Raw genomic sequence first — 24,951 nt, 5'->3', positions numbered from 1 at the left:
TTGAGGTGGGACGCCATCATGTCCACCCGTGGCAGTTCCCAGCGATGTACAATCTGTGTGAATACTTCTTGATGAAGTCCCCACTCTCCCGGGTGGAGGTCGTGCCTGCTGAGGAAGTCTGCTTCCCAGTTGTCCACTCCCGGAATGAACACTGCTGACAGTGCTAGCACGTGATTCTCCGCCCATCGAAGAATCCTTGTGGCTTCTGCCATTGCCATCCTGCTTCTCGTGCCGCCCTGGCGGTTTACACGGGCGACCGCCGTGATGTTATCTGACTGAATCAGTACTGGGTGGTTTTGAAGCAGGGGCTCTGCTTGACTCAGGGCGTTGTAAATGGCCCTTAGTTCCAGTATATTTATGTGTAGTGAAGTCTCCAGACTTGACCACTGTCCTTGGAAGTTTCTTCCCTGAGTGACTGCCCCCCATCCTCGGAGGCTTGCATCCGTGGTCACCAGGACCCAGTCCTGTATGCCGAACCTGCGGCCCTCGAGAAGATGAGCACTCTGCAGCCACCACAGCAGAGACACCCTGGCCCTTGGGAACAGGGTGATCAACCGATGCATCTGAAGATGCGATCCGGACCATTTGTCCAACAGATCCCACTGAAAGGTCCTTGCATGGAACCTGCCGAAGGGAATTGCTTCGTAAGAAGCCACCATCTTTCCCAGGACTCGCGTGCAGTGATGCACCGACACCTGTTTTGGTTTCAGAAGGTCCCTGACAACAGATGACAATTCCTGGGCCTTCTCCACTGGGAGAAACACCTTCTTCTGTTCTGTGTCCAGAATCATACCCAGGAAAAGCAGACGCGTCGCAAGAATCAGCTGCGACTTTGGGATATTCAGAATCCAGCCGTGCTGTTGCAACACTTCCTGAGAGAGTGCTACGCTGACCAACAACTGCTCTCTGGACCTCGCCTTTATGAGGAGATCGTCCAAGTACGGGATAATTATAACTCCCTTCTTCCGAAGGAGTATCATCATTTCGTTCATTACCTTGGTAAATATTCTCGGTGCCGTGGAGAGACCAAACGGTAACGTCTGGAATTGGTAATGACAGTCCTGTACCACAAACCTGAGGTATTCCTGGTGAGGTGGGTAAATGGGGACATGCAAGTAAGCATCCTTGATGTCCAGCGACACCATAAAATCCCCCTCTTCCAGGCTTACAATAACCGCCCTGAGCGATTCCATTTTGAACTTAAACTTCTTTATATAAGTGTTCAAGGATTTTAAATTCAGAATGGGTCTCACCGAACCGTCCGGTTTCGGTACCACAAACATTGTGGAATAGTAACCCCTTCCCTGTTGAAGGAGGGGGACCTTGATTATCACCTGCTGGAGGTACAGCTTGTGAATTGCCGCCAGTACTACCTCCCTTTCCCTGGGAGCAGCTGGCAAGGCTGATTTGAGGTAACGGTGAGGGGGAGTCGCCTCGTACTCCAGTTTGTATCCCTGAGATACAATTTGTACAGCCCAGAGATCCACCTGTGAGCGAACCCACTGGTTGCTGAAGTTTCGGAGACGCGCCCCCACCGCACCTGGCTCCTCCTGTGGAGCCCCAACGTCATGCGGTGGACTTAGTGGAAGCAGGGGAGGATTTTTGTTCCTGGGAACTGGCTGCCTGGTGCAGCTTCTTTCCTCTACCCTTGCCTCTGGCCAGAAAGGATACTCCTCTGACCCGCTTGCCTTTCTGAGGCCGAAAGGACTGCACTTGATAATACGGTGCTCTCTTAGGCTGTGAGGGAACCTGAGGTAAAAAAGTCGACTTCCCAGCAGTTGCTGTGGATACGAGGTCCGAGAGACCGTCCCCAAACAATTACTCACCCTTATAAGGCAAAACCTCCATGTGTTTTTTAGAATCAGCATCACCTGTCCACTGCCGAGTCCATAATACTCTCCTGGCAGAAATGGACATTGCATTAATTCTAGATGCCAGCATGCAAATGTCCCTCTGGGCATCCCGCATATATAAGATAATGTCTTTTATATGTTCGAGGGTTAGCAAAACAGTATCCCTGTCGAAGGAATCAATGTTGTCTGACAGGGAATCAGTCCATGCTGCTGCAGCACTACACATCCAGGCTGAAGCAATAGCAGGTCTCAGTAGAGTACCAGAGTGTGTATACACAGACTTCAGGATAGCTTCCTGCTTTCTATCCGCAGGCTCCTTTAGGGCGGCCGTATCCTGAGACGGCAGTGCCACCCTTTTAGATAAGCGTGTTAGCGCCTTGTCCACCCTAGGGGATGTTTCCCAACGTAACCTATCCATTGGCGGGAAAGGGTACGCCATCAGTAACCTCATAGAAATCACTAGTTTCTTATCAGTGGAACTCCACGCTTCTTCACACAATTCATTTAATTCATCAGTTGGGGGAAAAGTCACTGGCTGCTTTTTCTCCCCAAACATAATACCCCCCTTGGTGGTCACCGGGTTAATGTCAGAAATGTGCAATACATCTTTCATTGCAGTAATCATGCATCGGATGGCTTTTGTAGACTGTACATTTGTCTCATCCTCATCTACACTGGAGTCAGACTCCGTGTCGACATCTGTGTCTACCATCTGAGCTAGCGGGCATTTATGAGCCCCTGACGGCTTCTGAGTCGCCTGGGCAGGCGCGGGCTGAGACCCTGGCTGTCCCAAGGCTGCTGCGTCATCGAACCTTTTATGTAAGGAGTTGACACTGTCGGTTAAGACCTTCCACATATCCATCCAATCAGGTGTCGGCCCCGTTGGGGGCGACACCACACTTATCTGCCCCTGCTCCGCCTCCACGTAACCCTCCTCATCAAACATGTCGACACAGCCGTACCGACACACCGCACACACACAGGGAATGCTCAGACTGAGGACAGGACCCCACAAAGTCCCTTGGGGAGACAGAGAGAGAGTATGCCAGCACACACCACAGCGCTATATAACACAGGGATTTACACTATAAAAAGTGATTTACCCAATAGCTGCTTAAATATCTTATTTGCGCCTAAATTTATGTGCCCCCCCTCTCTTTTTTTACCCTTCTTGTATCAGGATACTGCAGGGGAGAGCCTGGGGAGCTGCTTCCAGCGAAGCTGTGAAGGGAAAATGGCGCTGGTGTGCTGAGGAAGAAGGCCCCGCCCCCTCAGCGGCAGGCTTCTGTCCCGCGTTTTATGTAACTTAATGGCGGGGGGTTTTACACATATACAGTTTTCAGACTGTATTATGTGTATTTTAAGTGCCAAAAGGTATTATAATTGCTGCCCAGGGCGCCCCCCCCCAGCGCCCTGCCCCTACAGTGACCGGAGTGTGTGGTGTGTTGTGGGAGCAATGGCGCACAACTGCGGTGCTGTGCGCTACCTTAATGAAGACAGGAGTCTTCTGCCGCCGATTTCATCGCTTCTCTTCTGTCTTCTGGCTCTGCAAGGGGGACGGCGGCGTGGCTCCGGGAACGGACGATCGAGGTCAGGCCCTGTGTACGAACCCTCTGGAGCTAATGGTGTCCAGTAGCCTAAGAAGCACAAGCTAGCTGCAAGCAGGTAGGTTTGCTTCTTTCCCCTCAGTCCCACGTAGCAGTGAGTCTGTTGCCAGCAGATCTCACTGAAAATAAAAAACCTAACAAATACTTTCTTTTCTAGCAAGCTCAGGAGAGCCCACTAGGAGCACCCAGCTCTGGCCGGGCACAGATTCTAACTGAGGTCTGGAGGAGGGGCATAGAGGGAGGAGCCAGTGCACACCAGATAGTATCTAATCTTTCTTTTAGAGTGCCCAGTCTCCTGCGGAGCCCGGCTATTCCCCATGGTTCTTACGGAGTTCCCAGCATCCACTAGGACGTCAGAGAAATAGAAATAGAAACGCAAGGATCCCGTTTCTGTTGATGCAGAGATTACTGTGCCTTACTGCTTTTGCATTGCCTACAACTGGGGCTTGGCTCCAATAACCAAGCATTTTAGGAATTATGCTCAACTATTTCCCCTACCATTCTGTTTTTGTGGATGTATATATTTTAGATATACACAAAAACAGTTATACACAAAAAAATCCTCCCAGCTTGAGGCTATAAATCTACTGTGTATAGAAAATGAGAGTTTAAAATAAGAATTTACTTACCGATAATTCTATTTCTCATAGTCCGTAGTGGATGCTGGGGACTCCGAAAGGACCATGGGGAATAGCGGCTCCGCAGGAGACTGGGCACAAAAGTAAAACGCTTTAGGACTACCTGGTGTGCACTGGCTCCTCCCCCTATGACCCTCCTCCAAGCCTCAGTTAGGATACTGTGCCCGGACGAGCGTACACAATAAGGAAGGATTTTGAATCCCGGGTAAGACTCATACCAGCCACACCAATCACACCGTACAACTTGTGATCTGAACCCAGTTAACAGCATGATAACAGAAGGAGCCTCTGAAAAGATGGCTCACAACAACAATAACCCGATTTTTGTAACAATAACTATGTACCAGTAATGCAGACAATCCGCACTTGGGATGGGCGCCCAGCATCCACTACGGACTATGAGAAATAGAATTATCGGTAAGTAAATTCTTATTTTCTCTAACGTCCTAGTGGATGCTGGGGACTCCGAAAGGACCATGGGGATTATACCAAAGCTCCCAAACGGGCGGGAGAGTGCGGATGACTCTGCAGCACCGAATGAGAGAACTCCAGGTCCTCCTCAGCCAGGGTATCAAATTTGTAGAATTTAGCAAACGTGTTTGCCCCTGACCAAGTAGCTGCTCGGCAAAGTTGTAAAGCCGAGACCCCTCGGGCAGCCGCCCAAGATGAGCCCACTTTCCGTGTGGAATGGGCTTTTACAGATTTTGGCTGTGGCAGGCCTGCCACAGAATGTGCAAGCTGAATTGTACTACAAATCCAACGAGCAATCGTCTGCTTAGAAGCAGGAGCACCCAGCTTGTTGGGTGCATACAGGATAAACAGCGAATCAGATTTTCTGACTCCAGCCGTCCTGGAAACATATTTTCAGGGCCCTGACTACGTCCAGCAACTTGGAATCCTCCAAGTCCCTAGTAACCGCAGGCACCACAATAGGCTGGTTTAAGTGAAAAGCTGAAACCACCTTAGGGAGAAATTGAGGACGAGTCCTCAATTCTGCCCTGTCCGTATGAAAAATTAGGTAAGGGCTTTTATAGGATAAAACCGCCAATTCTGAGACACGCCTGGCTGAAGCCAGGGCTAACAGCATTACCACTTTCCAGTGTGAGATATTTTAAGTCCACAGTGGTGAGTGGTTCAAACCAATGTGATTTTAGGAATCCCAAAACTACATTGAGATCCCAAGGTGCCACTGGAGGCACAAAAGGAGGCTGTATATGCAGTACTCCCTTGACAAACGTCTGAACTTCAGGAACAGAAGCCAGTTCTTTTTGGAAGAATATTGACAGGGCCGAAATTTGAACCTTAATGGACCCTAATTTGAGGCCCATAGACAGTCCTGTTTGCAGGAAATGCAGGAAACGACCCAGTTGAAATTCCTCTGTAGGGGCCTTCCTGGCCTCGCACCACGCAACATATTTACGCCAAATACGGTGATAATGTTGTACGGTTACATCCTTCCTGGCTTTGATCAGGGTAGGGATGACTTCATCCGGAATGCCTTTTTCCTTCAGGATCCGGCGTTCAACCGCCATGCCGTCAAACGCAGCCGCGGTAAGTCTTGGAACAGACATGGTCCCTGCTGGAGCAGGTCCTTTCTTAGAGGTAGAGGCCACGGGTCTTCCGTGAGCATCTCTTGAATTCCTGGGTACCAAGTCCTTCTTGGCCAATCCGGAGCCACGAGTATAGTCTTTACTCATCTCCTTCTTATGATTCTCAGTACTTTTGGTATGAGAGGAAGAGGAGGAAACACATACACTGACTGGTACACCCACGGTGTTACCAGAGCGTCCACAGCTATTGCCTGAGGGTCCCTTGACCTGGCGCAATATCTGTCCAGGGTATCAATATTTTCAGTCAGGGAATCCGACCAAGCCACCCCAGCACTGCACATCCAGGCTGAGGCGATTGCTGGTCGCAGTATAATACCAGTATGTGTGTATATACTTTTAAGGATATTTTCCAGCTTCCTATCAGCTGGTTCCTTGAGGGCGGCCGTATCAGGGGACGGTAACGCCACTTGTTTTGATAAGCGTGTGAGCGCCTTATCTACGCTAGGGGGTGTTTCCCAACGCGCCCTAACCTCTGGCGGGAAAGGGTATAATGCCAATAACTTTTTAGAAATTAGCAGTTTTTTATCGGGGGAAACCCACGCTTCATCACACACCTCATTTAATTCATCTGATTCGGGAAAAACTACGGGTAGTTTTTTCACACCCCACATAATACCCTTTTTTGTGGTACTTGTAGTATCAGAAATGTTCAAAACCTCCTTCATTGCCGTGATCATGTAACGTGTGGCCCTACTGGAAAATACGTTTGTTTCCTCACCGTCGACACTGGAGTCAGTGTCCGTGTCTGTATCGACCTGAGGTAACGGGCGCTTTAGAGCCCCTGACAGTGTTTGAGACGCCTGTACAGGTATTAACTGATTCGCCGGCTGTCTCATGTCGTCAACAGTCTTTTGTAAAGTGCTGACACTATCACATAATTCTTTCCATAAGACCATCCAGTCAGGTGTCGACTCCCTAGGGGGTGACATCACTAACACAGGCAATTGCTCCGCCTCCACACCATTTTCCTCCTCATACATGTCGACACAACGTACCGACACACAGCGAATGCTCTGATAGAGGACAGGACCCCACTAGCCCTTTGGGGAGACAGAGGGAGAGTTTGCCAGCACACACCAGAGCGCTATATATATACAGGGATAACCTTATATAAGTGTTTTTCCCTAATATAGCTGCTGTATATATTTATATGCCAATTTAGTGCCCCCCCTCCCTTGTTTTACCCTGTTTCTGTAGTGCAGGACTGCAGGGGAGAGTCAGGGAGCCTTCCTCCAACGGAGCTGAGGAAAAAATGGCGCCAGTGTGCTGAGGAGATAGGCTCCGCCCCTTTTTCGGCGGCCTTTCTCCCGCTTTTTTATGTAAAAATTGGCAGGGGTTAAATACATCCATATAGCCCAGGAGCTATATGTGATGTATTTTTTGCCAAAAAAGGTGTTTTTATTGCGTCTCAGGGCGCCCCCCCCCCAGCGCCCTGCACCCTCAGTGACCGGAGTGTGAAGTGTGCTGAGAGCAATGGCGCACAGCTGCAGTGCTGTGCGCTACCTTATTGAAGACAGGACGTCTTCTGCCGCCGATTTTCCGGACCTCTACCGTCTTCTGGCTCTGTAAGGGGGACGGCGGCGCGGCTCTGGGACCCATCCATGGCTGGGCCTGTGATCGTCCCTCTGGAGCTAATGTCCAGTAGCCTAAGAAGCCCAATCCACTCTGCACGCAGGTGAGTTCGCTTCTTCTCCCCTTAGTCCCTCGGTGCAGTGAGCCTGTTGCCAGCAGGTCTCACTGAAAATAAAAAACCTACTTTAAACTTTTACACTAAGCAGCTCAGGAGAGCCCCTTAGCCTGCACCCGTCTCGTTCGAGCACAAAAATCTAACTGAGGCTTGGAGGAGGGTCATAGGGGGAGGAGCCAGTGCACACCAGGTAGTCCTAAAGCTTTTTACTTTTGTGCCCAGTCTCCTGCGGAGCCGCTATTCCCCATGGTCCTTTCGGAGTCCCCAGCATCCACTAGGACGTTAGAGAAAAATGATTGATCTACAACAAAGTGCTTGGGGAAATACCGAATATACTCGAGTATAAGTCGACCCGAATATAAGCCGAGGCACCTAATTTTACCACAAAAACCAGGGAAAACTTATTGACTCGGGTATAAGCCTAGGGTGGGAAATGCAGCTCTAGCCGTACACAGCCCTCATAGTGCCAGATATGCCCTCATACTGCCAGATATGCCCCACTGTGCCAGATATGCCCCACTGTGCCAGATATGCCCCACTGTGCCAGATATGCCCCACAGTGCCAGATATGCCCCACAGTGCCAGATATGCCCTCATGCTGCCAGATATGCCCCACAGTGCCAGATATGCCCTCATGCTGCCAGATATGCCCCACAGTGCCAGATATGCCCTCATGCTGACAGATATGCCCCACAATGCCAGATATGCCCCACAGTGCCAGATATGCCCTCATGCTGCCAGATATGCCCCACAGTGCCAGATGTGCCAGATATACCCCACAGTGCCAGATATGCACCACAGTGCCAGTTTGTTACTTACCCTCCAACGCTCCCGCGCTGTCCCGTCGCTCCCGCGCTGTCTTCTGAAGGAGGGACACGGAGAGCACAGCGCGCGGCTCTCCTGTGTCCCTCCTGCGTCTCCGGCGGCAGCGGCGTGTGTGTTAAAGGAAGTGCCGGTTTCCGGCACTTCCTTTAACACACACACGCCGCTGCCGCCGGGGACACAGGAGAGCCGCGCGCTGTGCCCTCCGTGTCCCTCCTTTAACACACACACGCCGCTGCCGCCGGAGGGACACAGGAGAGCCGCGCACTGTGCCCTCCCCTGTCCCTCCTAAATACTCACTCGTGTATATGCCGAAGAGGCTTTTTCAGCGAGAAAAAAAAGGTGCTGAAAAAGTCGGCTTATACTCGAGTATATACGGTAAGACTTTCATACTAGAATGTATTGCAATATCACAATCAAAACTTTGTAGAAGCAAACAGAAATGCAAAAAGAAAGGGTCAGCACTTAGAACTGAGAAAAAGGAGGCAAAACAAACTAAATGACATAATTAACTGAGAGGAGATAACTATCATACACAAGAAAAGTCACAATAAAAAATAATTCAAGCTTTGAATGTCTAAAATTGTCACATATAGGCCCAATAAGGCAGATATTTTATCAGGGGAACTAATCCTTATGATGGAACACGGATATGGCTGATATGTGCAATAGCAAACATAATAGCTCCTTTGTAAATAGATCCTAATGAAAGTATAAAAAGAAACATGAACTTGGTGCTAAATATCAATACAGGTTGAGTATCCCATATCCAAATATTCCGAAATACGGAATATTCCGAAATACGGACGTTTTTGAGTGAGAGTGAGATAGTGAAACCTTTGTTTTTTGTTGGCTCAATGTACACAAACTTTGTTTAATACACAATGTTATTAAAAATATTGTATTAAATGACCTTTAGGCTGTGTGTATAAGGTGTATATGAAACATAAATGAATAGTGTGAATGTAGACACACTTTGTTTAATGCACAAAGTTATAAAAAATATTGCATAAAATTACCTTCAGGCTGTGTGTATAAGGTGTATATGAAACATAAATGCATTCTGTGCATATATTTAGGTCCCATCACCATGGTATCTCATTATGGTATGCAATTATTCCAAAATACGGAAAAATCCGATATCCAAAATACCTCTGGTCCCAAGCATTTTGGATAAGGGATACTCAACCTGTATTTTTTTTTTAAATGCACCAAATTATTTGCCAATGAAGACATGCATTCCTGATAAGATTGTTTTGACCCAAGCACACTTTGCAGGTTTACCTGATTTACTTGTAACCTTGGTCCAAGGTTGGTGTAAATTTCCTTGAGAAGATCTATTGCTCTGCTTGCAATGTCATCACTACCCTGAATTACAACCTACAATGGAATAATACCAAAGAATAAACCACTTTTTATTTGGACATTAGAATAGAATACATGTAACTGGACTAATTACATCACCAACGTACATTTAAAAAGATCACATTGTTTACAAATCCATATTTTGATGCTTGATACAAAACCATATAAATTACTGCATTTATCTGTTGCCGTGAGTGTCTTCATAGTACAGTATATGAGCATTAAGCAGAAATCATAAATTTCACTTTCATCCACTAGGGGACACTGGAACTGCTTCAGACAGCTGGGGTGTGAAGCATGCAGACCGGAGGTGGCACAAACTAAATAAGAACATGTATGCACAGCCGGCTCCTCCCCCTTCACGCCCCCTATCCCTCAGTTTTAAAAAAATGTGCTGGAGGTGCAGTACAGAAAGAAGGGAGCTCCTGCTCCACTAAAATAATTATTTTATATTTAAGAGTCTGGAGCTGAGCCAACATATCTAAAAGGGGGGGGGGGGGGGGGGTGAATGCTCTAAGCTGTAAGAGACAAAAATCCCATTTGAAGGGATCTGTATCTCTCAGGAGATCCAGCGTACAGAGAGCGCAGTGAGTACACTGAGGGGGGAGCAGTGGGTTAGGCAGTAAGTAAGCGACCGTCCCTCCCTGCAGCATCCAGGAGTGTAGACGCGCTAGAGTGAGGTAGCACTGAATAGCTGGGAGCCATGGGGAGAGCGTACACCGACATGGGCAGTGCAGAAGGCGGTGAGGGCTGTCAGGTTACGGCCGCATAGCTCCGAAGAGGTGGATTGTTTCAGTAGACAAAGCCGCTTACCACGTTCCCGGGTGCGGGAGTCAGTGTGCAGAGGTAACCACGCTGACAGGGGGCTGCAAGGACTATCCCATTTTAACGTTGTGAATAGAAAATTTAAGTGGCGGACATCTTCTTTTCAATCATTGGCGCGCAGCTTGAGCGGGCCTCCCTCTCTGAGGATTTTAGCTGAGCCCAGTCAGAGTTACCTGATAGATAGAAGGATATCTGATAGAGGAGGCTTAGTCCCCCTGCTGGTATTAGGCGCTGTTAGATCACAGCAGCAGAGATTCTACTCTCACTGCACATAAAGGTTAAACTATATGGTTTTTATTTTCCAAAGGACTCTACTGAAAGGTCTGCGGAGAAAGAAGGGAGCAACTGATCTGCCAACCCGGTCTACTCAGGCTGTATTACCAGTTGGTGGTGTGGGGTTGCAACTGTCAGGCTGGTTCAAAATATACATGTGTGTGCGTGTATATATATATATATATATATATATATATATATATATATATATGTATGTGTATATATATATATATATAAAATTATTTTTATATATATATATTTTTTTTTAAAATATATAAATATAATTCCAGCTCTGTGTCTCCAAGTTACCTTTGCTCCCTATAGCCCTACGGTCTTTCTCTTCCTATTCTAATAGGATGAAAGCACTGCTGAGTGGTCTGTGTGTATGTATTTCATCATGTCAAGAGCACCAGCCAAGACCACAAAGACCTATTATGTATGCTCAAAATGTGGTAAAAAGAGCACAAATGTTGGCAGCTTCAGGGTGTGCGACGCATGTTTGGAAAAGGACACTCAGCCTGGGAGCAGTGGTCCGTCTGGGTCATGGGAAAGTGCCCTGGCTGATATTTCTAGAGAAATAGTGAAATCTTGCAAGCAACATTTAGAATGGGCAGCAGGGTTTTACAAAACTATGGAAGAATTTCTGATTAGAATTGCACCGCCAGCACAAGCAGAAAAGAATGTGCGTAAAGCGGTAAATAGACCACTCCCTCTCCTGCGGGAAGAGTCGGAGTAAGGTCTTATAGAGGGCGAGAAGGAGGGAGAGTCAGGCAAATCATGGATGTCAGTCCTCAGGAGGATGCTGAGATCAAGGGTTTAGTTTCCCTCAATGAGGAGGTAAAAACAGGTCCTTAACTTCAAGGAAGAAGAGGTTAGGGAACCTGAGGTGTATGATTTATTTGGGTCTCAAAAACCGCAAACAACGGTTTTTCCAATTACTCAGACTCTACAGGATCAAATGAGTTAAGCATGGAAGCAGCCTGATAAACGCTTCCAAATTCCAAGAAAATTCTCGGCCAATTACCCATTACATAAGAGTGTCATGTCCAGGTGGGAGGTTCCTCCAATTGTGGATGCCTCCCTGGCTAGGCTGTCAAAAAAGAATCTTGCCGATACCAAACGTGACTACGCTAAAGGATGCGTTAGACACAGCATTGAGGTCTATTTTTGTGGCAGCTGGTGCATCACATAGACCCATGGGCGGATTGAGCCACCGGGATACCGGGTGAAATTACCAGTTGGCTGGTCCCTTAGCCTCTTTGTCCGGGCTGGCTCACACTGACTTCAGGCCGGCAGCCGCACACTTACGGCTCCGTGAGCCAGGACAGCAGCAGCTGCTGTAGTATGGGTCCGGTTGTGGATGCTTAGGGACTCAGCAGGGGGCGAGGCTACATGGGGACTCGGGAGCGGACGGAGCTACATGGGGACTCAGGCACCTCATTGCTGCTGCTGTCAGAAGGAAAAGAGGAGCTATTGCAGATCCAGGGCCGGCCTTGATTGGGACTGCACTGCACTCTGCTCAGTGTTTGTTTGTTTGTTTGTAAGGTACAGTTAGAGGGAGTGGAGGGAAAGGTGTGTATCTATGTGACTGTGTGTGTGTTGCTTGAATGTGAGAGTACGTGTGTGACATATGCGAGTGTGTGTGGCTTGTATGTGAGCGTGCTTGTGTGTGACTTGTATGTGAGCGTGTGACTTATGCGAGTGTGTGTTTGTGTCACTTGTATGTCAGCGTGTGAAGCAGCGGATTGGCATGCCTCACTGGCTGCCCGCCACCCCCATGCAGGCCACCAGCCTGTGCAAAGTGTCTAACGTGCGCTACCTGGCGCAAAGTGTCTAACGTGCGCTACCTGGCGCAAAGTGTCTAACATATACATAAATATATATACACTAGGAGATTCACACACATACATATACACTAGGTGATTAATCGCGCCCTACGGGCGCTCTTCACGTTGTCGTCTCCCTGTGTCCCCAGCTCCCTCCATATAGCGGGTCCGGGGGATGAGGCCGGCTACCTGGTGTGGCTACTGAGCGTACGGGCTGTCCCGCGGGTCTCTCGCTGTCTCGTTGGAGGCAGCGTCTCCAGCTCCCTCCATATAGTTGGTCCGGGAGATGAGGCCGGCTACCTGGGGGGGGGGGGGGGGGCTCAGTGTGAGGGGAGGGAGGGCACGGGCAACTTACCAGACTGGCACTCGCTTGTTATTGTAGTGTCTGGCAGCGTCTCCCTGTGTGAGCAGGCACCCAGCTGGAGGCAATTAATAAAGTGGCAGCTGAATGGGCTGCCAGTGACAGTGCTGCCTGCCGCTATGTGTCCAATGGCTTGCGGCGGGGGTCGTGCCCTCGATGGAGCCGTAAGCAATGGTTTGTGGAGGGGGAATGGGCCGAGAAGGCGCGTTAACCTGCTGGCGCTGGGATGAGGCTGGTTACCTGGTGTGGCTGAGTGGCAGGGTTGATGGAGCGTACGGGCTGTCCCTCGAGTTCTTTCGCTGTCCCGTTGGCGGCAGCGTCTCCCTGTGTGGGTGGTGGGCCAGCAGCTGCACGGGCTGGCAATCACAGCGCGTCCTGGCGGCGTCTGGCCAATGGCAGGCGGAGTGTGCCGGGGGCTCGACGGAGGGAGGCCCAACCAATGGCTGGCGGAGGGGGTGGGCCACATGGGAGTTTGAACCAATGGCTGGCGAGGGGGGGGCGGAGCCGCAACGGAGCCTTAAGCTGGTGCTGCGGCCTCGACGGAGGGAGACTCAACCAATGGCTGGCGGAGGGGCGCATCGGAGGTTGAACCAATGGCTGGCGAGTGGGGCGGAGCTGCGACGGAGCCTTAAGCTGGTGCTGCTGCCTGGGGCTCCACAGAGGGAGACTCAACCAATGGCTTGGGGGGGGGGGGGGGGAGAGCCGCATCAGAGTTTGAACCAATGGCTGGCGAGGGAGGGCGGAGCCACGACGGACCCTTAAGCTGGTGCTGCTGTCTCTGCACAAACGCGGCCACTCTGATATAACATGCGGGCAGTTATGTATCCAATGCTTACATATATATTAGGGCAGATCTCCTATGGCAATCTCCTATATATATTGGGGCAGATCTATGGCTTGACCCCGCCCAGCGTTAGCAAATGAGGCACAAAGTCACAGATCTGGGCTAATAAATGTATATAATATATATATATATATATATATATATATATCTATCTATATCTCTATCTATCTATCTATCTATCTATCTATATATGTATCTATATCTATCTATATATCTCTCATGCTCTACCTGGCGCAGTGTGTATAGAAGGTTCTACCTGGTACAATGTGAATAAGTGGCACTACTGTGTGGTAAATTGGCACTATTATGTGGCGACGCCCCTACCCCACAAAGCCACGCCCCTAAAATTTTGCGGCGAGTTGAGGCGCACTTTCCAAGCATACCTGTTGTCGGGCCTTCTGAGCAGTAATCCCGACCACTTCACAGACTCCACCCCCCTCAACAGCCCCCCCCCCCCTTCCCTATTAGGGCTGCTTCCATAAAATTTCCCGGGCTGGTTTTCGATCCCAATACGCCCCTGCATAGACCTACCATTATTAGTGATTCAGTGACCAAGGCTATTGTAGCATGGGCCGGTAATATTGTCCAGGACATAGAGCAGGATAACAGTCAGGAGGAAATTGTACGGTTAGCAGAGCATATCCGGGAGTCTGCCACGTACATTTGCCAAGACACAAAGGATGCTAGCAGAATAGCATCACGCATCTTGGCTTCAGTCATATCGGCCAGAAGGATTTTGTGGCTGAGGGAATGGCAAGTAGATTCTGATTCCAAGAAGGCAGGTGAGGCTATCCCCTTTGTAGGGGAAAATGTATTCGGTCCAGAATTAGACAAGTGGATTTCACAGGCAACAGGGAAATCTGCTTTTCTGCCTACTACTTATCCTAGAACCAACCCACCGGTCAGAAGGAATTACTCTGGTCCGGTGTTCAATTCCTCTAGATATCAATCCTTTCGAGCTAGAGGAACAGGTTTTGGAGGTCAACCTCGTGGAAACAGGGGTAGAGGCCGTTCTCAGTCCACAACCAGAAAACAGGACTCTAAACCAGCTGACAAGACTGTGGCATGGCGGTCTCCCAGCTCACCTGGGGTCTCATATGGTGGGTGCACGGTTGTAAAGGTTTTGGGACACCTGGGCCGAAACCTCACCAGAAATCTGGATCAACAAAATTAGTCAGTTTTTTACAACAGGTATTCCTCTGTGCCTTCAAAAAGCCAGGGCATTAGATATGGCGATTCAAAGGTTACTTCAGATGGAAGTAATTATACCGGTCCCGACTTCACAAAGACGAAAGGATTTTACTCAAATCTTTTTGTAGTGCCAAAACTGAATGGGTCCGTCAGGCCAATCCTCAATTTAAAAGTTTTGAATAAATTCAGGAAAATTTACGAATTCAAGATGGAGTCAATACAGTCAGTTATTGCAGGACTGGAACTAGGAGAGTTCATGGTGTCCCTGAACATAAACCAGACAGTCTCTCTGCATCTTTGTTTAAAGCTTCTTGGAAAGATGGTAGCATCCCTCGAAGTGATCGAATACGGCAGGCCTCATTCCATACCTTTTCAGCTGAATCAGATTGCACAGGGGGCAGGCACGCATTGGCTTCTCCACCAAAGAATTTGCTTGTCGCCCCAAGCCAGGACCTCCTTACTTTGGTGGTCGGTCCACAAGAATCTAGCAGCAGGAAAGAGTTTAGGAATCTGGGATTGGAAGATTCTCACAACAGATGCCAGTCTCAGAGGATGGGGAACAGTACTGGAAAACCATCAGTTTCAGGGAAGATGGTCACTGCAGGAGAGCAGTCTTCCAATAAATGTTCTGGAACTAAGAGCCATTTACAATGCACTTCTTCTGGCGGAAGACCTAGTGAGGTCTCAACACGCAAGTCTCCAGTCTGACAATGTGACGGCAATGGCATACATAAACTGTCAGGGAGGAACAAGAAGCAGCATGGCTCTACAGGAAGCCACAAGAATCCTGTCTTAGACAGAAAAGCGGTCTTCATTCCAGGAGTGGAAAATTGGGAAGCAGACTATCTTAGTCGCCAAGATATGCATCCAGGGGAGTGGTGTCTACACCCACAGGTGTTCGAGGCAGTAATACAAAGGTGGGGCCTAACACAAATAGACCTAACGGCCTCTCAAAAAAAAACATCAGTTACCAAGGTATGTGGACAGGACACGGGATCCAGCAGCATAGGCATTGGACGCGCTGGCGATTACCTGGACATACGATCTGGTGTACATCTTTCCGCTGTTCCCCCTTTTGCAAAGTGTGTTAATGAAGGTGAAAAAGGAGAGAGAGCGTGGCTGATTTTAATAGCACCAGAATGGCCTCAGAGAAATTGGTACTCGGACCTGAGGGCACTCCTAGCGGAGGATCTTTGGAGGCTGCCTCAGAGGGATGGCCTCTTGTCACAAGGCCTATTCCTTCACCCAGACCTGAACAGTCTGCGTTTGACGGCGTGGTTCTTGGGACCAAGATCCTAAGAGACAGAGGTATTCTGAAATCAGCTATCCCTACCATGTTAGCGGAAAGGAAGCCTGTCATGGTGACACATTATTCTATAATATGGAAGTGCATAGACTGGTGTCAGTCTAAGGGTTGGAATTCAAGAGAGTTCCGCCTCAATAGACTTTTGCGGTTTCTCCAGAATGGTTAAGATGGAGGTTTGAGGTTGGGATCCTTGAAGGTCCAGGTCTCGGCCCTCTCCATTCTGTTCCGATAACGTCTGGCATCCTTACAGGAGGTCCAGACATTTTTACAAGGTGTGTTGAGTATTCAACCACCTTTTTCGTAATCCCACGGCCCTGTGGTATTTAAATTTAGTGCTCGAATTTTTGAAGTCGATAGTTTGAGCCTTTGGAGAAAGCTGATTTTAAATACATATCCTGGACAGTTACTTTGTTTCTAGCTTTAGCATCGGCAAGAAGGGTCTCAGAGTTAGGGGCTCTGTCGTGTAAAAGTCCTTTCCTTGTTTTTAATGAGGACAGAGCGGAGCTCCGTACAAAAGCAGAGTTTCTTCCTAAGGTGGTTTTGGGTTTCCACATCAGCCAGCCATTGTTGTCACCTCCTTCCAAGGATTTGCTGAGGGGGACTTGTCTTTGGATGTGGTCAAAGCCTTGAAGTATTACGTTCAGGCTACGGCCTCTATTAGAAAGTCTGAAACTTTGTTTGTTCCGTATAATGGACCCAAGAAGGGTTGGACTGCTTCAAAGCAGACGCTAGCCAGATGGATCCGATTTACTATCAAACAGGCTTATATCTCTAGTGGTAAGAGGGTCCCTTTTCGGTAAGGTGTTCATAACACCAGATCAGTGGGGGCTTCATGGGCTGCGGCTAGAGGAGCCTCCACTACCCAACCTTGTAGAGCTGCAACGTGGTCATCAGCCCACACGTTGACGAGATTCTACAAGTTGGATACATTTGCATCTAGGGACGCCAGGTTTGGAAGATTGGTTCCACAAACTTCGGACAACACTCCCGCCCAAAGGAGAATCTTTGGGATGTCCCCAGTTGTCTGAAGGAGTTCCAGTGTCCCCTAGTGGATGAAAGAGAAAAGAGAATTTTGGTACTTACCGATAAATCCATTTCTCTGAATCCACTCGGGGACACTGGACGACCACCTCAGTGCCGTCAGCCTGCGTGTTCTGGTCGATATTTAGTTCAAACGGTTTTCATTATTATGTTAATGGTTCTTGGTTGCTGTTTCATGTGTTGCTACGGTTGGTTCCTCTCCATATGACTATTTTTCATGTTCTTTCTTCTCTCAAATGTTTCAAACTGAGGAATAAAATTTAGATTGTGCCACCTCCAGTCTGCAGACTTCACACCCCAACTGTCTGAAGGAGTTCCAGTGTCCCCGAGTGGATTCAGCGAAATGGATTTATCGGTAAGTAACAAGATCCACTTAAAACACTTGAGATAACAAAATGCAAGATATCACAGTCCCATACTTCTTAGTGATATGAAAGGTTGATTTACTAAATTTATCTTGGAAATCTGAATTTATAGTGGGGCGATAATAAACCAACACTGTTGGGTAACTGGGGGGGAACAAAATGTGACAACTCCAAAAGGGTTTCCAAAAGGACAGACTATTATGTAAGTAATCTTATTGTTTAGTAATGCCATGAATGGACACAGTGAAACGAATGGACATACAGATATGTCCTCTTACATCTTTGCTCCATGCGGTACAAGTCCTGTTACGCTTAACGCGCAAGTGCCGTGTGACTGTAGTTATGAGTGTCTATTTCGCTTTTTCCCCCACAAAAATGTGTCTTAGACGCAATGTAATATAGTAGGACGTACAAGCAACTTCTGCTGATTAAAATTATATGCAGCATGCCTATATTCTGTGTGACTGCAACTGCATTTGCATACAAAATGCTATGCTAGTGTTTTCATGGAAAACACTGTAAAATGGCATTTTGCATGCAAATAGAGCCACAATTACAAACAGAATATAGGCATGCTGCATATTATTTAATCAGCAGAAGCTGCTTGAGCGTCCTATTCCATTACATTGCATCTAAGACGCATTTTCATAAAAAAAAAAAAAAAAAAAAAAGACGCTCAGCCCTAAAGAGTCCCGCCATGGCATGCGGCGACTTCAAGGGCTGTTTAGCGTGACTGCAGCAAAGACGTAAGAGGACACATCTGTACTGAAATGAATATGAAGAAAAAAATCAAAGGTTGCTACAATCTGTAGGTTTATGGAAAATAGAAAAATAATTATAATAATATATATACACATCCACAGTAAATCTCAAGAATGCCTATCAACCTTAACTAGAATCCATCTCCCTAAATGTCTCTGTGACAATATCATTAGAAAAATATGCACTACTGTCAAAGACAAGCATTATGTACCGATAAGTATTCCATTCTACAACGCTCAACTTCCTTGCGAGTGAACATTCAAATTGAAACTCATCTTACTACGCAGATTTCTGACTAGTCCTTTACAAGAACTAGATTTTGGAGAACTGATAGTCTTCACAAGTTTGCTTAATAGATTGTAAGCTTGCGAGCAGGGCCTTCCTACCTCTGTCTGTCTGTTTTTACCCAGTTTTGTTCTATTACTGTTGTTCTAATTGTAAAGCGCAACGGAATATGCTGCGCTATATAAGAAACTGTTAATAAATAATAATAATAAATAATTGTTTGCAATAAAAGTGAGTAACCTGTAGAACTGCCTTTATGGCTTAATGTGAAAACCACCTCAAGGCTTGGTTATGAACACTGAATGTATGGAATGAATGGAAGCATTTCCTTGACTATTCAAGACAACACAGGTTAAACATCACTTCCTGGTTGAGTTCTACATTCAGATGCAGAGGTGATCAGTAGGTTTTAAATTTAAATATTGTTGAAAAATATATTTTAGTGTTAAAATGCCTTTGCATATATTAGAGAGCTTTGAAATGTTACTATATTTCCTGTTAAAATAAAATAGACATGACTTGGCCTTGTAATCGCAGAATCAAAAAAAAAAAAAAAAAAAAAAAAGTTAACATTTATAAGTAAAACCAATAAACAACCAGGCTGTCTAATTATGGGGTAGCCAGGATTCTGGATCTAATGGTGCCCATACACGGTGCTATTTGTGTTAGATTACGATTTGAGCCTATACAATGTGTGCTATGCGATTTGTAGTAAGTGGGTATGCTATTTGAACTACATGCTATTTTGCATACACTACAGTATGTACTATATGTGATGTAGTACAAAAATACGTGCCTGCAGATAATATTTTGCCTTGAGATATGGACTAAACAGGAGCGCGCATCGCAAGGGGCAATATACACGGTACGATTTGAACTAGACGCAATGCTATTTGAACTAAAAAGATCAACTACCATGCGCACTGTGTGTCGGCACAACAAGACAAGGTTATCAAAAAAGACACAACAGCAAATAAAATAACCCAGAAATCTATGGTCTACGTGAAATCTACCATAATCAATATGATGGCCTGCCTTAAACAGCTGGTGGTTCAAATTTCAGATGTTAAAATAGGATTTTAATTACCTACCAGTAAATCCTTTACTCATAGTCCATAAGGGATATTGGGGAGACTTCGTACAATGGGGTATAGACGGGGTCCAAAGGAGCCAGTGCACTTTAAATTTCTTCACTGGGTGTGCTGGCGCCTCCCCTCTATGCCCCCTCCCACAGGCAGTTATAGGTAAAACAGTGCCTGAAGGAGAAAGGATATATATGAGAGAAAGAACATGAGAACAAAGAGTGGTGAGATTTAATACCAGCACACCACGAACATATAACAACCAGCAACGGCTGGTAACAATAACAGCAACAGCTGAACAGGTAACCACATAACAGAGAACCTGCAGAAAAGTCAACTCACTGAGGCGGGTGACCAATATCCCTTATAGACTACGAGAAAAGGATTTACCAGTAGATAATTAAAATCCTATTTTCTCTAGCATCCATAAGGGATATTGGGGAGACTTCGTACAATGGGGACGTCCCAAAGCTTCCAGAATGGGCGGGAATGTGCAGAGACTTCTGAAGCACAGCCTGCCCAAACTGGGTATCCTCTTTGGCCAGAGTATCAAATTTGTAGAACTTTTTAAAAGTGTTCTTCCCCAACCAGGTAGCAGCTCGGCACAGTTGCAAAGCCGAGACTCCACGGCAGCTGCCCAGGAAGAGCCCACTAATCTTGTAGAATGGGCCTTCAGAGACATAGGAACAGGTAAGGCTGTCGACACATAGGCTTGTTGGATAGTAAGCCTAAGCTAACGAGCAATGGACTGCTTCGAAGCAGGATAACCCTTCTACTGCGCATCATAGAGCACGAACAAGGAATCAGTCTTTCTGATCCGAGCTGTTCGCATGGCATAGATGTCCAAGGATCGCACAGCATCCAACGCCACTGGAGGAGCAGAAGAGTCAGAACTTGATGGAACCACAATAGGTTGATTCAGGTGAAAAGTAGCGATGACCTTCAGCAGGAACTGCTGCCTAGTCCTGAGCTCCGCTCTGTCTTCGTAAAAGACTAAGTATGGGCTCTTACACTATAAGGCCCCCAAGTCTGAGACACATCTAGTAGAAGCCACGACCAGTAACATCCCCGTCTTCCACGTGAGGTACTTGTCTTCTACCGTCATCAGAGGCTCAAACCAGGAGGACTGTAGACATTCCAACACCACATTCAAATTCCAGGGTGCCGTAGGTGGCACAAAAGGAGGTTGTATGTGGAGTACCTCTTAAAAGAAGGTCTGAACTTCTGACAACACTGCCAATTTCCTATGGAAGAAAATGGAGAGCGCTGAAATATGGACCTTAATGGAACCCAAACGTAAGCCCTTATCCACACCAGTCTGCAGATAACGTAAGAAATGTCCCAAGTGGAACTCTGCTGGTGGATACATGCGTTCCTCGCACCAGGAGACATATCTTCTCCAGATATGATGCTAGTGTTTTGACTAGTGATGAGCGGATTCGGTTTTACTCGGTTTTACTCGGTTCTCAAAACGGCATCTTATTGGCTCACGGATGTCACGTGTTTTGGATAGCCAATAAGATTCTGTTTTAAGAACCGAGTAAAACCGAATCCGCTCATCACTAGTTTTGACATCACAGGTTTCCTGGCCTGAACCATGATAGCAATAACCTTTTTTGGAAAGGCCTTTGTGAGCTAGGATGTTCCGCTCAACCTCCATGCCGTCAAACGAAGTCACCGTAAGTCCGGGTAGATGAACGGTACTTGTTAAAGAAGATCTATTCTTAGTGGTAGGGTCTTCAACGGACATGACCAGAAGATCCGTGTACCACGGCCTCCGGGGCAATCAGAATTGCCTGGACTCCTTGATTTCTGATTCGCTTGAGCACCCTTGGGAGCAACAGAGTTGGAGGAAACAAGTAAACCAGCCTGTAAGGCCAAGGCGACGTCAGTTCATCTACTGCCCTCGCCTGAGGGTCCCTGGTTTGTGAGCAATACCAGTGAAGCTTTTTGTTGAGATGAGAAGCCATCATGTCTATCTGCAGGCAGCTCCACCAGTGGATGATCTGTTAGAACACCTGATGATGGAGACCCCACTCCCCCGGGTAGAGATCGTGACAAATCAGGAAGTTCGCTTCCCAGTTGTCCACACCCGGAATGAAGATTGCAGACATTGCTCTTGCATTTTTTTCCGCCCAGAGGAGTATCTTTGACACCTCTCACATGCAGGCTCTGCTTTTTGTTCCTCCTTGCCAATTGATGTACGCCACTGCTGTGGTGTTGCCTGACTGAACTTGAATCGCGTGATCCATGAGCAGAGGAGAACTTAAAGCAGAGTGTTGTAGATCGTCTGAAGTTCCAGAATGTTGATCGGAAGGAGGGCTTCGTGGGCAAACCACCTGCCCCGGAACTTGGGTGACCGGCTTTGGTACCACAAACAGGTTGGAGTAATAACCCATGCCTCATTGTGGTATCGGTACTGGAACAATGACGTGGGACTGGACCAACTTTCAGATGGCCTGTTGCAACGTAACTTGCATATCCTCCAAAGCTGGCAACCTTGATTTGAAAAATCGTTGGGGGAGGAGCACCGTCGAACTCCAGCTTGTAGCCATGAGAAATGAGTTCACGTACCCAGGTATCCTGGCAGAAGCCTTCCCAGATGCGGCTGAAGTGACGCAGTCGAGCTCCCACCTCGAGATCTTGTCGGTGTGGGTGGGCATCATCATGCTGAGGGCTTAGTGGAAGCAGAACTGGTGTTCTGTTCCTAAGAACTGGTGGTGGCAGGTCTTTTTGACTTAACACTGGTGCCTCTATTCGCTTTGGAGGCACCTCTGGCCCTAGATCGAATCTGTTAGACCGAAAGGACTGAACAGACGGCCCAGGTAGAAACGCCTAGCCGGCGGGGCCCCAGAGGGGAGAAAAGTGGATTTCCCAGCAGTGACTTTGGAAATCCATGTATCCAACTCAACCTCAAAGAGTCATTCCCTAGAAAAGGGGAGGGATTCTACACTGCGCTTTGATTCTGCGTCCGCTATCCACTGACACAACCTCAAAGCCCTGTGCTTGAGGAGAGTCACCATAGTGACCAGAGGCATATCCCCAGAGAGGCCCCCCTGAATTTGAGTAGCCCACATATGAATGGCATGGGTCATCCAGAAACCTGCTATGACTGGCCTCTGCAATACACCTGTTGCCATGTAAATAGATTTGAGAGTAGTCGCTATCTTTCTGTCCCCAGTATCCTTCATGATAAAGGATCCCGCGGCAGGCAGCACGACCTTTTTGGACAGGCAAGAGACTGTTACGCCAATCCCCGGGGGTTCTTCACAGAATTTCCTACCTTCAGGAGCAAATGGGAAAAGTGCGCAAAAACATTTTTGGATTTTTTTTGTCTGGATTTTTCCAGGCCAACTTGAAAAGGTCATGTAAATGCAGAATCAGGATAAGGGACATTAGGCTTGTTTTGTGTAAAGTAAAACGACTGCTGTGAACAATGACGTGGGACTGGACCAACTTTCAGATGGCCTGTTGCAACGTAACTAGCCAGAATGAGGGGTTCAATACCCTGAGCAGAATCAGAATCCCCACTAATGGGATCTAAGTCCTCCCCACCCTCCTGTATATCCTCATCTGAATCAGAGAGTAGGGCAGGTAAACCAGGCTTGTGTGGACCTGCATTTGAGAGGTTTTGAGATGGAGCCCAGCCCCTTCACCGATTTGTGAAGATTGGCTGCATTGTCCACATGAAACAGAATCAGTAGATAAGGGAGAGAATCTAGTGTGGCACACACTACAGAGTTTGTGTTTACCCATGTTTATAGTAATCACAATAACATACACACACAGACAGTTAACTGTGAGGAGACACACAGAGAAAGATACCAGCACACCCCTATCTGCACAGTCCCAGTGCAGTGCACCCCCCCCCCCCTGCATTCAGCCGCACTTTGAACCGGGGGACCCCCCTGGCGGGGCCCCCGGTTTGTACTCACCACAGACGTCACCTTCCGGCATATTAGGGGTGTGTGGCGTGCTGCAATTGCGACAGCCAAGGCGCAGTGCCCCTTTGAACAACCTCTCAGGACTGTGGCCTTGCAGCGGGGTAGCGGCTCTGCACCTCGCAAGGCCGGTGTCCCCCCCCCCCCCCCCCCTAACCTCCCACGGTGCAGGCATGCTGTTGCCCAAACAGCATACCGAAAATAATAAAAGTTTAAAATAAATTGAAGAAAACTCCCTGGAGCTGCAGAGTGTGCATCCTCTCCTGAGGGCACTTTTTTCTAAACTGTCTGTGGGAGGGGGCATGGAGGGGAGGAGCCAGCACACCCAGTGAAGAAATTTAAAGTGCACCGGCTCCTTTGGACCCCGTCTATACTCTATCGTACCAAGTCTCCACAATATCCCTTATGGATGCTAGAGAAATTAGGTTTACACAACATTAATCATATCCTTTTAGTACTGTGGTACACCCAGAGACACAGATTATGGGGTGATACAATTGTTCCCCTGCTGCTGCCACCAGATAACACTGAACTGAAATTAGGTCACGGGAGGGGGGGGGGGGGGGGGGAAGAGAGGACGCATGTCAGCTCGCAACCTCCTGAGGTGGGCCCAAAGTCGTGAGTTTGGTGGCTCCGAAGCAGTCCTTTAGACAGGTTTAGCCGCTTTGCGTGGCTAAAACAGTCACTTACGGGTGAACACAGATGGCACTCATGACCAAGGGGGACGGGACACAACTGAATTCCACCAGTGGGCACCCATTATATTTGGCCACCTACACTACAATTGAAGTCCCCCTATATTATGAAAAGGAAATTCACATTTAAAATATCCACAGATTTATATTCATATAGGAAAACCTTGACATTTCTGGAATCTTCCCAAGCCAGAAACGTTTTATATAACGACATGTTGTACACAAATATATTGAAAAGTATAGCTGACAAGTAAGGAGCACAACCATGATAAACAAGGACAGCAATGAGTCACGCAAGAGAGTACTTTATGGTATACATAAAAGTAGGATAATTTATGCGAACATCACTTAGCATAACGCAAAATGACACCAGATGGGTCTAGTCAGACCCAATACATTGCCTCCTCACAGCCAGAACACTTAGCACAAGGTAATGTTCATCCACTAGTTACAGCTAGTGATGAGCTGTTTGGTTCCGATTGATTTGAGACTGGATCTGCTACTGGTCATCAGTCTGTCACGTTTTGGACGGCCAATAAAACAGGTCCGAACTTTAAAATTTAGCGATAAGT

At 47.6% G+C, this 24,951-nt stretch overlaps 1 protein-coding gene across 6 annotated transcripts in view; it reads right to left on the bottom strand.

Moving 5' to 3' along the window:
* Positions 1-24,951, bottom strand: part of USP9X (ubiquitin specific peptidase 9 X-linked) — a 500,932-nt gene that overhangs the window by 221,673 nt on the left and 254,308 nt on the right. For all 6 annotated transcript variants that reach the window (XM_063955597.1, XM_063955592.1, XM_063955595.1 and 3 more), the window contains exon 17: positions 9,502-9,597. In XM_063955597.1, coding sequence (XP_063811667.1) covers positions 9,502-9,597 — 96 coding nt within the window. The remainder of the gene's footprint in view (positions 1-9,501; positions 9,598-24,951) is intronic.

Source organism: Pseudophryne corroboree, chromosome 2 (assembly GCF_028390025.1).
Source record: "Pseudophryne corroboree isolate aPseCor3 chromosome 2, aPseCor3.hap2, whole genome shotgun sequence".
Taxonomy (NCBI): Eukaryota; Metazoa; Chordata; class Amphibia; order Anura; family Myobatrachidae; genus Pseudophryne; species Pseudophryne corroboree.
Note: the sequence above shows the minus strand (reverse complement) of the source record. Positions and strands in the feature narration are given on the sequence as shown.